This window comes from Acomys russatus, chromosome 24 (assembly GCF_903995435.1).
Source record: "Acomys russatus chromosome 24, mAcoRus1.1, whole genome shotgun sequence".
Classification (NCBI taxonomy): domain Eukaryota; kingdom Metazoa; phylum Chordata; class Mammalia; order Rodentia; family Muridae; genus Acomys; species Acomys russatus.
This window is the reverse complement of record NC_067160.1, coordinates 50,742,968-50,758,544: the sequence shown is the minus strand read 5'-3', so window position 1 is coordinate 50,758,544 and position 15,577 is coordinate 50,742,968. Positions and strand designations below refer to the sequence as shown.

The following is a 15,577-nucleotide window of genomic DNA, read 5'->3' as shown; positions in this document are numbered from 1 at the left end:
TGTGAGACTCCCACAGGAGGATCCCAGACTATCCTGGACTGTGCTTAGAACAAACTAGGGTCATCTGGGAAGAGGGAAAATGCCCCCATCATTGACCTGTCATCGCATTTTTCTTTTCTCTCTCTCTCTTTGTTGTTGTTGTGTTGTGTTGTTGTTATTGTTGTTAGTGATTAATGTAGGAGGGTTCAGCCTTCTTGTGGGCAGTGTCACCCCCAGACAAGTGATCTTAGGTGGTTATAAGAAAGGTAGTTGATGGGCTGGAGAGATGGCTCAGAGGTTAAGGACACCAACTGCTCTTCCAGAGGTCCTGAGTTTAATTCCCAGCAACCACATGGTGGCTCACAACCATCTACCATGTGATCCGATGCCCTCTTCTGGCCTGCAGGTGTGCATGCAGACAGCACTGTATACATAATAGTGAATAAATCTTTAAAAAAGAGAGAGAGAGAAAGAAAGGTAGTTGAATGTGAGCCTGAGGAACAAGCAGTAAGTTGACTCCTTCCTGGCCTCTGCTCTAGTTCCTGCCTCTAGGTTCCTGCCCTGTCTTCCCTTCAGGATGGACTGCAATGTGGGAATTCAGTTGTGAGCTGAAATAAAGCCTTTCCCCCCACATTGCTTTCGGTCACGGTGTTTGTCACGGCAGCAGAAAGCAAGCTGGGACAGCTACATAGATCTTGTCTGAAGTGACACATTTGGGTGTGCCCATCGGAAAGGGTGGTTGACGAGGGTCTTCCTGAGGAGCTGAGGGACCAGGAGCCCTGCTAGCAATGTGATGAGAGCAGTCCAGGTAGAGAAGGCAGCAAGAGCGAGATTCTGAGGTGGGGGTGGGTTTGATGCGATAGGTCAGAAGGTGGCTACTGCTGGAGGGATTCATAGGTAGTGGGAACGAAATTTCCTGCTAGTGCTCTGAGCCACCTCTGCCCTTTCTCACCGGGGGAGGGTTATTTTCTCCACTTCACAGAGAAGAAGGCTGCATCTACAGCTGAATGGCTATATGAAAAACACACCTTGAATCCCAGCACTGGGGAGGCAGAAGCAGGCATATGTCTTGAGTACGAGGCCAGCCTGGTCTAACTGTGTTTCAGGACAGCCAGGACTACACAGAGAAACCCTGTCTTGAAAAACAGCAACAACAACAACAGAAAAACAGCCTGAGCCATCAATCCCAGCTCTCAGACCTCTAGGGGAGGCAGCTGGATCTTGGTGGGTTCGAAGTCGGCCTGAAATATGGGCGACTGTGTCTCAAAAGCAAAAATGTTTCTTCCTTGCCTATCTGAAGCTGAAAATTAAAGTTCACATCTAGATTTCATTTGAGCTGACAACCCTTCCATCCTGAAACCCGGTACTGCTTCTCTCTTCTTGCTTCATTTCCTGTCCCCTGTCACTTCCCCGGTAATTTCAGAAATAGAGAAGCACAAGTCCCCAAGGCCAGCAGCCATTGCACGGTGGCTCAGACCTGGAGATCTCGCCCTCTCTTCTTTCCAGGCCCTCGGCACACAAGGAGTAGAGTGAAAAGCCAAAGTAGGCAGGCCCCGCCCCCAACGTCGAGACCTCTCGCCCAGCCGGGAGGTCTCTGAGACAGCCACGCAAGGGCTGGCCTTGAGCTGGGCAGACCCCGCCCCTTGTGCGCGAAGTATCCGCCCCTCCGTCAGGCCCCGCCCAGGCCTCCGCCCTCACGGTTGTAGCTTCTGAGCTGCCGGAGCTGCGGCGGCAGCACCGCCTCCTCTCCGGGGCCCGGTTCCAGCCCCTCTGGCCCGGCCCACTGGACATGGAGCTCCGAACGGCGCATCCTGAGACCCCGGCGCACACCAGCCTACCCATCCGGTTAGCACTCAGCTTGGGGAGGGGAAGGTGGAAGCTAGCAGGGTGAAAACCCTACATCCTGCCTGCCCCAGGCCTCTCTCTCCATCGTAGAGAGTGGGATTGGATAGGGAAGAAATTCTGACTCCTGGCTTTCTTTGCCTGCCTCTGACCGAATGGGTGACCTTGAGCCGAGAGTGCTCAAGTGTCCTCTGCCTCTCCTTCCCTGTCTGCACCTTGGGGATTGGTTTGGCAAGGTCTCTGAACCCACATCCTTTAGGATGGAGATCGTTGTTGCGTGCTTGGAGACTTTAAGGATTTTGGTTCCTGGGTCCGTTTGCCTTGACCTGGATCTGTGTCTTCCCTTGCCTCAGTTTCCCTCATATCCTGGGACCAGCTTCTAGCCTTTCCCATCCCAAGCTCTGGAGACAGCAGCCTCCGGACTGCTGAGGGCAAGGACAGCATGAAGGCCCCGGTAAGTGACATGGAAAAGAAAGCTGGCTAGGATTTGGGGGTAACCTGGGCAGAACTTCACAGCCACCTTCCTATGCCAGGAGTTTTTTTGTTTTGTTTTGTTTTGTTGTTATTATTTATTTATTTATTTATTTATTTGGTTTTTTGAGGCAGGGTTTCTCTGTGTAGCCTTGACTGCCCTGGACTCGCTTTGTAGACCAGGGTGGCTTCGAACTCACAGCACTCCACCTGCCTCTGCCTCCCAAGTGTTGGGATTAAAGATGTGTGCCACCATGCCCGGCTTCCCATGCTGGGAGTCGTCCCAACCCCATTTGGTGTTGGGCATAGAACACAGAGCCATACACCAGCTGAGCACCTACCTACACAAAGTCCCACCCACAGCCCCAGGGGTTGCTGCTGTGCCACCACCCTGTTCCTGAGGCTGGGTGACCCCAGGGAGGGGCTTCCTTTTTTGGTTTTACTTTGTTCTCACTTAGAATTGCAAGTAGCAGTACAGTTGTCACCAAGTAGAGGGGGTGAGACTGGGTGTGAAGGTTCGGGTCAGCTGCTCTTGTCTTTACTGTGAGCACCCCGAATGTTGGGGGTGGGGAGATTAGTCACCACTGCCTGAGTCAAGGTCTCCCGTCCCTTGTGGGCAGGGGACCAGTTGGTGTGCCAAGCCAGAGGCCTCAGGAGCTGTGAACCCTGTCTCCTGGACAACTGGCCACAAAGAGATTTATTTTTAGAAACTGATGTAGCTTATGGACAGACAAGGAAGGGTGGGCCGCTGGCAGGATGTGGGGGGGCGCTGTTCTGAGTCTCTGGTTTTCTGGGCGCAACGGCCAGCTCCCTCTGTTTCCTCTGGAGTGGCCTTGGGCCTAGAACAGGAGCTCAGAGAGTCACAGGTATTGAAATGGATGGCCTAGCACAAAGTGGCTGACACCTGGGCTAGGACTCTTGCAAAGCTTTCTGGGTGCTCAGTGGGTATGCAGGAGGCCATTCCCATGAGAGGACCAGAGGGTTTCTGTCGGTGGCCTTTGGTATGTCTTTCTAGAAGTGGGAGTGACCAAGGGGGAGCATTCCAACTACTGAAAGCATTTTCTGTTTTGTTTTGTTTTTTGTCTGCTTGTTTTGTTTTTGAAACAAGGTTTCAGTCTGTAGCCCAGGATAGCCTGGAACTCACAGTGTAGCCCAGGTTGGCCTCAAACTTGTAACAGTCTGTCCGGCCTCAGGCAAGGGATGAGCTACTGTGCCTGGAGATACTGATTGTATTTGCTTACCCAGATGAGGGGTGGTTGTGAGGCACCCTGCCTGGGCTCTGGGAACCTGGCTCCTTTGCAAGCATAGGAAGCTCACCACTGAGCCGTCTGCCGTCTTTCCAGGCCTTGGAGGCATTTCTTCACCACCCCCCCCCCCCCGCCACCTCCACAAGACAGGGTTTTTCTGTGTAGCCCTGGCTGTCCCGGACTCTTTGTAGATCAGGTTGGCCTCAAACCCATAGCGATCCACCTGCCTCTGCCTCCAGAGTGCTGGAATTAAAGGCGTGCACCACTGTACACCCAGCTCTCTGGGTTTTTTGTTTTGTTTTGTTTTTTTTAAAGATTTATTTATTTATTATTATGTATACAGTGCTGTCTTCATGTACACCTGTAGGCCAGAAGAGGGCATCAGATCACATTATAGATGGTCGTGGGCCACCATGAGGTTGCTGGGAATTGAACTCAGGACCTCAGGAAGAGCAGTTAGTGTGCTTAACCTCTGAGCCATCTCTCCAGCCCCTGTTTTTTGTTTTTTGAGACAGGATTTCTCTATGTAGCCTTGGCTGTCCTGGACTCGTTATGTAGACCAGGCTGGCCTCGAATTCACAGCAATCCACCTGCCTTTGCCTTCCAAGTGCTGAGATAAAAGGTGTGCACCACTACTGCCAGGTGCACCCAGCTCTCTGAAGGCATTTCTTTTTATTTTAAAAGATTTGTTTATTTATTATGTATACAGTGCTCTGCCTGAATGTATTGCCTGCAGGCCAGAAGAGGGTGCCAGAGCTCAGATCTCATTATAGATGGTTGTGAGCCATCACGTGGTTGCTGGGAATTGAACCACGTGGTTGCTGGGAATTGAACTCAGGACCTTTGGAAGAGCAGACAGTGCTCTTAACCTCTGAGCCATCTCACCAGCCCCCTTGAAGGCATTTCTTAAGTGATGTTTCTCTCAAGTCCCCTTCCATCTCCTGGACTGCCCACTCAGGTCCTAGCATCAGCCCTGGGGACACAGTGGGTCGGGTGAGGGTGCAGTAATGGAGGTAGGGTCATGGGGGTAGCACTGGCCTGGGCTGAAGACCATTGAGACCCCAGACTGCATAGTGTATCTGGGCTCTAGGTGAGAATTTGGGTTCTGCCATTTGGATTTAAGACCCCAACCTGTACCCTGAACCCCTGCTTATGTGGCTTCATCCTATGTATCTCGAGTCAGTGTCTTGACCCTAGAGGAGGGGACTTGGGGGAGCTATCTCTAGATTCAAGGGGCAACAGAGAGCTGGGCATCCCCTGAAGAAGGCCTCATCAGTGGAGATGGGGTTCTACTGTGGAGGTTCTACACGGGGAGGCTGGATGTTATCCGCAGGCACTGCACTGGCACCTGACCGCTGTCTCCTTCAGGGTCGCCTTCTGCTCCTCATACTGTGTGCCTTGACATTCTCTGCTGGCTACGTCTTCCTGTGCTGCTGGGCTTGCCTGCCCCTCTGCCTGGCCACCTGCCTGGACCACCCCCTCCCTGTGGCCCCCAGACCCACTGTGCCAGGACCCCTGCACTTCAGTGGCTACAGCAGCGTGCCGGATGGGAAGGTGAGTGAGCCAGGCAGTGCTAAGGAGCCTAGCGTGTTCCCAGCTCTAGGGAGCAGTGAGTGCGGCACTGGTGGCAAGCCAGCCTAGACTCTGAGCCTAGCTTCTCTGCTCACCAGCTGTGTGGTGTCTGCCAGTTGCCTAACCCCTCTGTGGGCTCAAGGTCTAGGAGGAAAGAGGGTTTGCACTGAGCAAGAATTGCCTGGGTACTCCGAACCACGTGCTGGTAACGAAAGGGTAGCTGCCCACTTGGGATACCCCGTGCATCTTCAGACTTCTGTGTCTCCACACCATCTGCTCAACAAATAGGGCTTCGCCTCCACTAAGTAGGTCTGTCATTGTGTGGCAGCTGCGGATAAAGAGCCAAAGTTGCTGCGTGGTGGTGCACACACGCCTGTGATCCCAGCACTCGGGAGGCAGAGGGCCGGTGAATTGCTGTGAGTTTGAGGCCAGCCTGGTCTACAAAGGGAGTCCAGGACAGCCAGGGTTACACAGAGAAACCTTGTCTCAAAAAACTAAAAGAAGGAGAGGGCGGGGGGCGGGGAGAGTGGGGGGAGACACTGGGATTCAAGACTGACAAAACATCCATGGCGGGGCGTGGTGCCGCACACCTTTAATCTCAGCACTTGGGAGGCAGAGGCAGGCGGATCGCTGTGAGTTCGAGGCCAGCCTCGTCTACAAAGGGAGTCCAGGACAGCCAAGGCTACACAGAGAAACCCTGTCTCGAAAAACCAAAAAAAACAAAAAACAAAAAACAAAAACAAAAACAAAAACAAAAAAACACAAAACAAAACAAAACAAAAAAATCCATGGTGCCCACCTCCCTATATTTGCTCTACCTGATGTGGCACAGGGGCATTCATATCCTTGACCCTGACAGTAGTGGCCCCTTGTGTCACATTTCACATTTAACAGCTCCCTAAAGGCGTCCTGTATAGTTTTTGGCACTAAGATTCAGGTTCTTAGTTTTCTGGCTCTCACTTGGCCCTAAGGGCATGCTCCGGGGACCGTTGAAGCCGTTCCTGCTTGTGTTGGGGCTGCTTCAAGGATCCAAAGGGTGACGGGTAGACAGTGCACAGCGCACAGCGCGGCTGCTGTGTGAGGTGTTGATGGAGAAGAGCACCTGGGGTGGGCTGGGGCTGTAGGTCCGACGTAGTGGTAGCCAGGGCAGGCGCTAGGTCCAATTTCTAGGACCAAACCCAAAGCAAAGCACCAAAACTCCTGGTAGTGTGAACTCTCCACTCCCAAGAAGGGTGTGCTGAGTGGACACTGTCCAACATGCCATAGTGTGGCCAGAGTTCCTTAGGCCCTCAAAGAAGATTTTCTTTTTTTCCTTTTGTGTGTGTGGATGTATGTGGAGGTCAGCCTTGGGTTTTGTTTCTCAGACCTTGACCACATTCATATATACATATACACACACATGAACAAGCATATATGTATTTTATTTTAATGTGTATAGTGTTCTGTCTGCATGTTTTCCTGATTGCCAGAAGAGGGCGCCAGATCTCCTTAAAGATGGCTGTGAGCCACCATGCGGTTGCTGGGAATTGAACTCAAGACCTCTGGAGGAGCAGACAGTACTCTTAACTTCTGATCCATCTCTCCAGCCCCATAATTTTTTTTTTTTTAATCACTGCCTGGAATTAAGTTGGCTAGCCTAGCCAGTGAGCCTTGGGGAACTACCTGTCTCTAGTTCCTTGGTGCTGGAATTACAAGTGCATGCCACACTGCCCAGCTCACTCGCCTGCCCTTCCTCTCCCTCCTGCCTTTTCTTCCTTCCTTCCACAGGGTCCGGAGCCCTCTCCCCACCCTCCACTTGTTTTTCTTCAGTGGGAAATGCAGATTTTGAATGTACCTTTTCCTCTCTTGTGCTGAGTGGAAACAATCTAAGGGCTTGTGAGGCCAGTTGGACGATACCTGATGGAAATCTTTCCTTTGGGGCTGGCTTACAGTGGCAGAGGTGTAGGTCATTATCTGCATGGCAGGACACATGGCGGCATGCAGGCAGATGTGGTGCTGGAGAAAGCCCCGAGATTCTACATTTGTTTGTTTGTTTGTTTGTTTTTGAGACAGGGTCTCTCTGTGTAGCCTTGGCTGTCCTGGACTCATTCTGTAGACTCACAACGATCTGCCTGCCTCTGCCTTCCTAATGCTAGGATTAAAGGCGGGTACCATCAAGCCTGGCTAATTTATGTGTTCTTAAATCAACATCTTATTTAAAAAAGAAAAAAGGACCTGAGTGGTATTTCACAATGTCTTTTATTGAGTGGACATAATGTCCCTGTATTTTCCACATGCCTCTATAAACTGGAGTTCCTCCAGGTGAGGGCCCGGCCTTTTCCTGGGAGCCCTGCCACTTGCTGGCTAACAAACTGGAGATGGGGTCAGGGTGGTGGATGGAGTGGGGGGGGGGTGCGGTTTACTGGGCCTGAGATCTGGCTGGGGGCTCACATCTGTAGTCCCAGCACCTGAGGCCCAGGGCAGTCTCTGTGTAACAAGACCTCATTTCAAAAGAAGTGAGGCAGGACCAGGGAGATGGCTCAGGCATGATGCAAGTGCCGTGCAGGTGTCTGTTAGGACTGGGGCGTGGACCCCCAGAACCCACAACAAGCGAGGGTAGCATAGCATCTTGCTGTAACCCCCTCTTTGGGAAGATGGGCTCCCCAGGGTACAACAGCTAGCCAGTCTAGGCAAAGTGTGGTTTCTGGTGTATGGGGAGGGACCCTGTCTCAGTGTACACGATGGAGAATGATCAAAGAAGACACTCTATATCAACCTTGGGCCTCCACATGGATGTGTGTCCACACGTGCAAACACACAAACAAGTTAACATATTGTAACAGAATTCACCAATTTTAAGTAAACAGTTCGTGGAGCTTTTTCGTTATAGACAGGGTCTCACTACATAGCCCTAGCTGGTCTGGAACTTGCTATGCAGACCAGGCTGACTTTGAACTCACAGAGATCTGCCTGCCTCGGCCTCCCAAGTGCTGGGCCTAAAGGCGTGTGTCACCATACCTGGTCAGTGAGTTTTGACAGCAGTAGGAGAGCCTAGATAACCTTCACCTTGATGGCACAAAACTGTTCTGTCACTCCCAAAGGTTCTCTTGCGCCCTTCTGCAGCCCTCTCTGGCTCTCAGAAGGGCTAGAGGAGGCTTGGAGCACAGAGAGAGATTTTTTTCCTTTCCACCCTGTGTGCCAGCCTACTGACTTCGGCCTACTGTCCTGAAACCCACCCTTTGTCACCCCCCTCCCCCTCCCCAGCTCTTTCTTTCCTTGTACTTTTTCTATGGCTGTTCTCACAAGAGGGTCAGCAGATTTTTTGCACACCCACTTCACAGATGAGGGGTGACATGCCTTGCCCAAGGCCATGGCACTAGGAAGCCCCTTCTATTATAAACAGAAGTGTGTGCAGTTGGGCTTGGGCAGGGCAAGGGCGGGGGGGTGGTCTAGGTGGTTCTGAAGAACTGAGCTTATGTTTACTTAATGAATGCATGACATCCAGTAGGTGCCAGAGGCCTCTCTTTATAAGTGCTTTATAAATATTTGACCGTGTAACTGAAACAAGGTCCCAATGATGTAGGGACTTTTTAGGGCCTAGGGAGCAGCAACGACACTGGCTTATGGCTGATAAGGAAGTCTGGGAAAGTCATTTTCATTCGTCTGGCTTGCCAAGTGGGCAAACATGGTGGCTGCCACCTATAGTCCCAGCATTTGTGAAGTTGAAGCAGAAGAAATGCCACGAGACATGCCTGGGCAACAAAGCGAGACTTACTGTCACCAGTGAAACCCCGGGGCCAGCCAGGTAGCCTAATGGGTGACCGCGCTTCCTACAAAGCTTGCAGGCCGATGAGTTCTACTCTTGGAACTCAGGTGGTGGCAGGAGAGAACTGACGTCACATGTGCACTATGGCATGTGCCCCATCCTCCAAAAACAAAAACAACCAAAGAGCCAGGTTGTGGCGGCGCACACCTTTACTCCCAGCACTCGGGAGGCAGAGGTAGGCCGATCTCTGTGAGTTCGAGGCCAGCCTGGTCTACAGAGTGAGTCCAGGACAGCCAAGGCTACACGGAGAAACCCTGTCTCTGAAAACCAAACCCAAACCAAACCAAACCAAACCAAAAATCAAAAAAAAAAAAAAAAAAAAAAACCAAACCAACAACAACAACAAGCAAGCAGGAAAACCACAGTAAATTCTAGTCCTTGGAACTGATTCAACCATCAGGCCCGTGAGTAGGCATGATGGCAGCGTGAGGGGAAGGGGCAGCAGCTGGTGCTGAGGGCTCCTGATCTCTCTCTGCTTCCCTCTACAGCCACTTATCCGAGAGCCGTGCCGCAGCTGCGCAGTGGTGTCCAGCTCGGGCCAGATGCTGGGTTCTGGCCTGGGTGCCCAGATCGATGCTGCTGAGTGTGTTCTGCGCATGAACCAGGCCCCCACCGTGGGCTTCGAGGAGGACGTGGGCCAGCGCAGCACTCTGCGTGTGATCTCGCACACAAGCGTGCCGCTGCTTCTGCGCAACTATTCACACTACTTCCAGCATGCTCGAGACACACTCTATGTGGTGTGGGGCCAGGGCAGGCACATGGACCGGATGCTGGGCGGCCGCACCTACCGCACGTTGCTGCAGCTCACCAGAATGTACCCAGGCCTACAGGTGTACACCTTCACTGAACGCATGATGGCCTACTGCGACCAGATCTTCCAGGATGAGACAGGCAAGAACCGGTGAGCCGGGGACCCTTGGCATCAGGGTGGCCTCGGAAGTCCGTTCCAGATAACTGAAGTGAGAGTTACTTCCGGCTGGTGGTGTGGTTCCGTTGGCAGAGTGCTTGCTTGGCATGCGTGAGGCCCTGGGTTCCATCCCTAGCGACACATAAACTGACCTTGCACACCACTGTGATCTCAGCACTCAGGAAGTAGAAGCATGGAGGTCAGGAGTTCAAGGTCATCTTCAGCTACATAGGGAGTTCCGTTGAGTTAGCCTGGGCTACGTGAAACTACTTCAAAAATGAGCAAGAATGGGTTGGAGAGATGGCTCAGAGGTTAAGAACAGTGACTGTTCCTCCAGAGGTCCTGAGTTCAATTCCCAGCAACCACATGGTGGCTCACAGCCGTCTATAATGAGATCTGGTGCCCTCTTCTGGCGGGCAGGTGTACATGTGGGCAGAGTGGTATATACGTAATAAATAAATCTTTTAAAAAATGAGCAAGAATAAAAATAAAACAAAACCTCAACTGCCTTTGGGCCTCAGGCTCAGAGTTCAGCAGCCTACACCAGACAGCTCTTCACCTCCGTAATGTGCCCTGGCCCCCTCAAATGCTCAAATGTGTTCCCAGCAGCATGCTTTGTGCCTTCTACCTAGAACATTCTTCCAGATTTTCCCATGATTGGCTTTTTCTGGCTGCTGTGGTCTAAATGAACTGCTACTTACTCGGGAAAGCCCTCCCTGACCACCTCCTCTGAAGGAGTGGCCCCCCTGATACTCTGTATTTTCCCCCTTTTTCTAGCTGCTGACACCACCTGACATATGTTTACGTATTTCCTCCCTGAGTGTTAGCACCAGGTGGGGCAGGTATTGGGCCATGCTTAGCCAGCCTGTACCCTTAGGAGAGGCAGAGGGGGTGACCTTCTCCTTAGAGAGTACCCAGAGCTGCCACCAAGACAGCTGAGGCTTGGGGCTGCCACAGCACCTTGACTCAGGCAGGATGAGGGCGCGGGGCATGGGCAGGACTGACAGGGTTCTCTCTTCAAAGCCACCTTGAAGTCTCCTCATTTTCCAGCTGGGCCACTGAGGCTGAGGGTTGCAGGAGTGAGTAGGGTGCCTTACAGCAGAGGCAGCCTTGGACGGGAAGATTTAAACAGACTCCCTCGCTTTTACCCAGGGTGCTCTCTTGCACCTGTGGTCTCCCCAGGCCTGGTTCTTCGGGGCCCTAAGCCCATCATCAGCTTGGGCTGTAAAACTAAACAGACCTTGTTAGCATGCAGCTTCAGCACTGCAGCCCTCAGGCTGGCTCGCCACCCCGTCCCCGCCCTCCCCTGGACCCCTTTCTAGTTGTCAGGTGGGAGTGGAGGATGTCAGAAGGGGTCATTAACGGTGTCCCACCCTCCCCAGGAGGCAGTCCGGTTCCTTTCTTAGCACTGGTTGGTTCACCATGATCCTGGCCCTGGAACTGTGTGAGGAGATCGTGGTCTACGGGATGGTCAGTGACAGCTACTGCAGGTCAGACTGGCGCCCAGGCTGGGGGTGGGGGTTGGGGTGAGGGGAGGAGGGGAAGGGGTGAGGCCTTGAGCCAGAGGGTCTGTGAGCTGTGAAGGCTTCATGATAGGTGACCCAGGCACAGACACCCCCAAATGTAGGCCTTTGGGGTAAAAGTGTAACCTCTAGCTGGGCATAGTAACCCCACTTAGGAGACGGAGGCAGGCATGTCAGGATCAGAGGTGATCTTGGTTCCACACACGTCAAGTTCAAGTGTGTCTCCTCCCCCCTCACCTCCCCCACCCCCACCCCACCCGCCTTTTTGAGAGCCTCTCAAAAAACTCAAACTAAAACGGAAACTTGCACATCTCTCAGAAGGTTGTTGAGCCCTCTCAGAGGATGTGGGTCTAACCTTTGACATTGCTGCATGACACATTGTCACCTACAGAGTTCACACTTAAGAACCATGCCACCAAGCTGGGCACTGTGGCGCACGCCTTTAATCCCAGCACTTGGGAGGCAGAGGCAAGCAGATCTCTGTGAGTTTGAGGCCAGCCAGATCTACAAAGTGAGTCCAGGACAGCCAAGGCTACACAGAGAAACCCTGCCTCAAAAAAGAAAAGAAAAAGAACCATGCCATCAAGTTACCAAATAGGGGGCTGGTGGAACAGCGAAGTGGGTAAAGACTCTTGCCGCCAAGTCTTACAGCCTGAGTTCAATCCCCAGGACCCACATGATGGAAAGAGAGAACTGACTCTTAAGTTCTCTTTGGATTCTTATGTACACTGTGGCAGGTGCTTACCCACCCTACACACACACACACACACACACACACACACACACACAAACACATAAATAAATGCAAAAAAAAATTATGTTGCCAAAAAGATTTAGCAAAGTGGGCCTTGGGTTGAGTCCACCAGATGGAACAATCTTTAAAAGTGTGCTCATCACCCCCCCCCCAGCCTGTATCTATTTTAATAAAACACTACAAATTTAGTTGCAGTGCCACTTAAATACTGAGTTCAGATGTGGATATGGGATTGCATTATGACAATATTACATCGTTACATTTCAGTATAACTAAGGAGTTTGAAAAAGATCCCAGGTTTTCACCCCTTTCGCTTCAGAACCTGTGTCTTGGGCACGTGAACAAAATGGTTAGAGCAGGGCCCCGCCATGGCTGGCCTGCAGAGTACCTCCGGACAGGTGGGCATGCAGGACTGACAGCCCTGGGCATGGGTCAGGCACCGCTCCTACAGTGAGTGACACCTCTCCTGTGGTGAATTTATCCTTTGGCTTGCTCTGCCTGCAGTTGAACACCCTACTCCAGATGGGCTGCTGGGGTGTGCTTTTTTCTGACCCACAGTCACCCAGCTGGCAAGAAGCAGTTTCTGAGTCCTGGCCAGTGGGCTCCACACCTGCTGGCCTTTTGCCATTCCGTCCAGATGCGGGTATCCGTCCCTCAGCCAAGCAGCTGAGGCACAGCTGGAGGTGGACAGCCCTGAGGTCTTGTGTCTTTCCCACCTGACTCTTTTCCCTCCCCACAGTGAGAAGAGTCCCCACTCTGTGCCTTACCACTACTTTGAGAAGGGCCGGCTGGATGAATGTCAGATGTACCTTCTTCATGAGCAGGCACCACGGAGTGCCCATCGGTTCATCACCGAGAAGGCTGTGTTCTCTCGCTGGGCCAAGAAGAGGCCCATTGTATTCGCCCACCCATCCTGGAGGGCCAAATAGTTCCCGTTGCCAGTGGCTGCCAAGCGTCCGCTGGGCCTCCGAGGGCCCGCAGCCCATTCTGGCCTACCACACTCCCGTCATGAACACTGACTTTATGACCCTCGGCTTCTGCCTAATGCCAAGTGGTACCTGGGGTTTCCGTTTACTACACACTGGGTGCCCCTGGAGAAATCTCGGGCCTTGTGACTTGAAGGGAAGTCAAGGAGGGTGCTCTTTATAACCACCCCTACCCCCAGGAGAATCTTCATCTTCATTTTGGGGTTGTGGCCTTTGCCCTGGGGCTCCCCTCACCAGCATCGTGACTTTGTGCCAGTCTTGGATCTCCCCTCTACCTATCCCCAGCCACATGGTGCCACATTCTCAGGCTGGTTGGTGGCCCTGGTTGGTGCAGCCTGGAACCTGGGATTTGATGGGTGCAAGGGCCACCTGAGCATCAGCCTCCCGGGACTGTCTCAGGAGTGCACCGGTAAATGTGTATTTTGTGGACGCTGTGTCTAGTGTGGTAACAGATGTGGGCTGAGGGTTAGGACACAGGCCTGTAACCTCTTCGCTGGAGCACAGACTGAGCGTCTCAGCCAATATCTAGGCCTGCAGCCATCTACTCTTCCAGCATTGTAGCTGGGCATCAGCCCCACAGCCTCCTGTCCCAACATCTCCCGAGCCGGGCCCTCTTATAGTCTGACCACAGGACACTGCTGGTCCAGGAGCGCCATTCTGTCCTCACTCAGCAGAAACAGGAGCAAGGAGACTTGGGATGAGAAAGAAATTCCACCCAACATCACTTCCCTGTCCCATGAGTCAGATTCCAAAATCTTTGCCAGTCAGACTGCCCCGTTAACAGTGGAGTTTGGTTCCGTTGTGAGATGGAGGCAGAAGGCAGCTCACGGTGGGCGGTGGCGCTGCCTGGAGGGAGTGGTCTCTGGGGCCAGCCCTTTCTCTGAACCTTGATTTTCAGTACTAGAACGCATTAACTACCATCCTGCTGTTGGTGAGGGTGTGACCACCATGAGGAGGGAGCTGATGCTCGCTCAGATGAGGTAGCCTATAGGCTAGCTTTCCTGAGGTGGCGGAGCTGGGATGCTCGCTCTCAGGCTGGGGAGCTCACTGCTGCCCCTTCCTTCTCCCTTTGAAAGACTGAAGATTGGAGCCTGTGGAATTTAGCTCTGGGCTTGGCTCCAGAGCTCTGAACAATCCCCCACCCCCACCCGGGTATGAGCTCTGCAGTCTCCAGGAGCCCTGTGCTCAGCTTAACCTCTCCTGCTGCAAACTTGAAATTCTTTTAGGTTCTGGTTTTTAATTTTTAGGTTCTGCTTTTGTACTGGATCCCACAAATGACAGACACACACACCCATCTCTCTCTGTCTCTCTGTCTCTCTCTCTCTCTCACACACACACACACACACACACAATCACCCTGAGGACTCCTGTGCCCTAGCCCAATCCTCCTTTTCTTCAGGAGTAACTGGAGACCTGGCCCGAGGCTCAGCACTGCCCTACATCCCTCCCTGTCCGGTGTCAGCCTTATAAGTAGGTGGGAGGGAGGGGCTTGAGTTCGGGAGCCTGAGATGCAGGCTGGATGCCAAGCCACTTCCTCAGGCTGGGTGGTGCTGAGGGGCTGTGAGTAGGAACAGGGCAGAGGTGAGTAGTGGGTGAGTGGAGGGCCCTGGCAGCAGGCCCAACCCGACTCTCGCACTCTTCTCTGCTCTCTGGCTCTGTTTGGTTAGAACCTTTCTGGGTTTCAGTTTCTCCATGTATAAAGGCAATAAAGTAGTTCCTACCTCACGAGACCGTATGAGTTCAGAGATGCTAAGCTGTCCCTGGGGCTTAGCACACACTTGGCACTTGTGTGTGGAAGCCACTATTTAAGTGGGGTGCCCTCCTCTGTGGGTGGTCCTGCCTCACCCTGGAATAGGTGATGTCAGGTACAAAAAATAGAGCTCTCATCTATTTGTTATTATTATTATTTGTTTCTTTGTTTCAAGACAGCCTTCCTTTCTTTTTTTTTTTTTGTTTTTTGTTTGTTTGTTTTTGGTTTTTTGAGACAAGGTTTCTCTGTGTAGCCTTGGCTGTCCTGGACTCTCTTGGTAGACCAGGCCGGCCTGGAACTCGCAGAGATCTGCTTGCCTCTGCCTCACACATGCTGGGATTAAAGGCATGCGCCACCACACCTGGCTTAGATTTCGCATATTAATGGGAATAGTTTCTTCTGGAGTTGCTTTGAATGACCTGTCCCAGGAAAACAGATTCAGGTTACCACAAATTCCATGTTCCAACGTGGAAACAGTTTCATGAAATTTTATAGTTTTGCAGAAGAAAGTCCTAAATCCAGGCAGGTTTAAAATACATTGGTGGGCACACACCTTTAATCCCAGCACTTGGGAGGCAGAGGCAGGTGGATCACTGTGAGTTTGAGGCCAGCCTGGTCTACAGAGCGAGTCCAGAACAGCCAAGGCTACACAGAGAAACCCTGTCTCGAAAAACCAAAGGAAAACAAACAAACAAACACCAGAAACGAATAAAATACATTGGTGGGCACATCAGAGAGGCA

At 52.3% G+C, this 15,577-nt stretch overlaps 1 protein-coding gene across 1 annotated transcript; it reads left to right on the top strand.

Annotated features, from left to right (window-relative positions):
* Positions 1 to 1,684: 1,684 nt before the first annotated feature.
* Positions 1,685 to 13,071, top strand: St6galnac4 (ST6 N-acetylgalactosaminide alpha-2,6-sialyltransferase 4). Its single transcript, XM_051166912.1, has 6 exons — positions 1,685 to 1,824; positions 2,175 to 2,275; positions 4,908 to 5,093; positions 9,405 to 9,817; positions 11,206 to 11,313; positions 12,840 to 13,071. The coding sequence occupies exons 2-6, from the start codon at positions 2,264 to 2,266 to the stop codon at positions 13,027 to 13,029; spliced, it is 909 nt and encodes a 302-aa protein (XP_051022869.1). The 5' UTR covers positions 1,685 to 1,824; positions 2,175 to 2,263; the 3' UTR covers positions 13,030 to 13,071.
* Positions 13,072 to 15,577: the final 2,506 nt, after the last annotated feature.

Coding starts and splice junctions, on each gene's coding strand:
- St6galnac4 (XM_051166912.1), top strand. Junction 9,818..11,205: donor GATGAGACAGGCAAGAACCG/GTGAGCCGGGGA, acceptor CACCCTCCCCAG/GAGGCAGTCCGGTTCCTTTC. Junction 11,314..12,839: donor GTCAGTGACAGCTACTGCAG/GTCAGACTGGCG, acceptor CCCTCCCCACAG/TGAGAAGAGTCCCCACTCTG.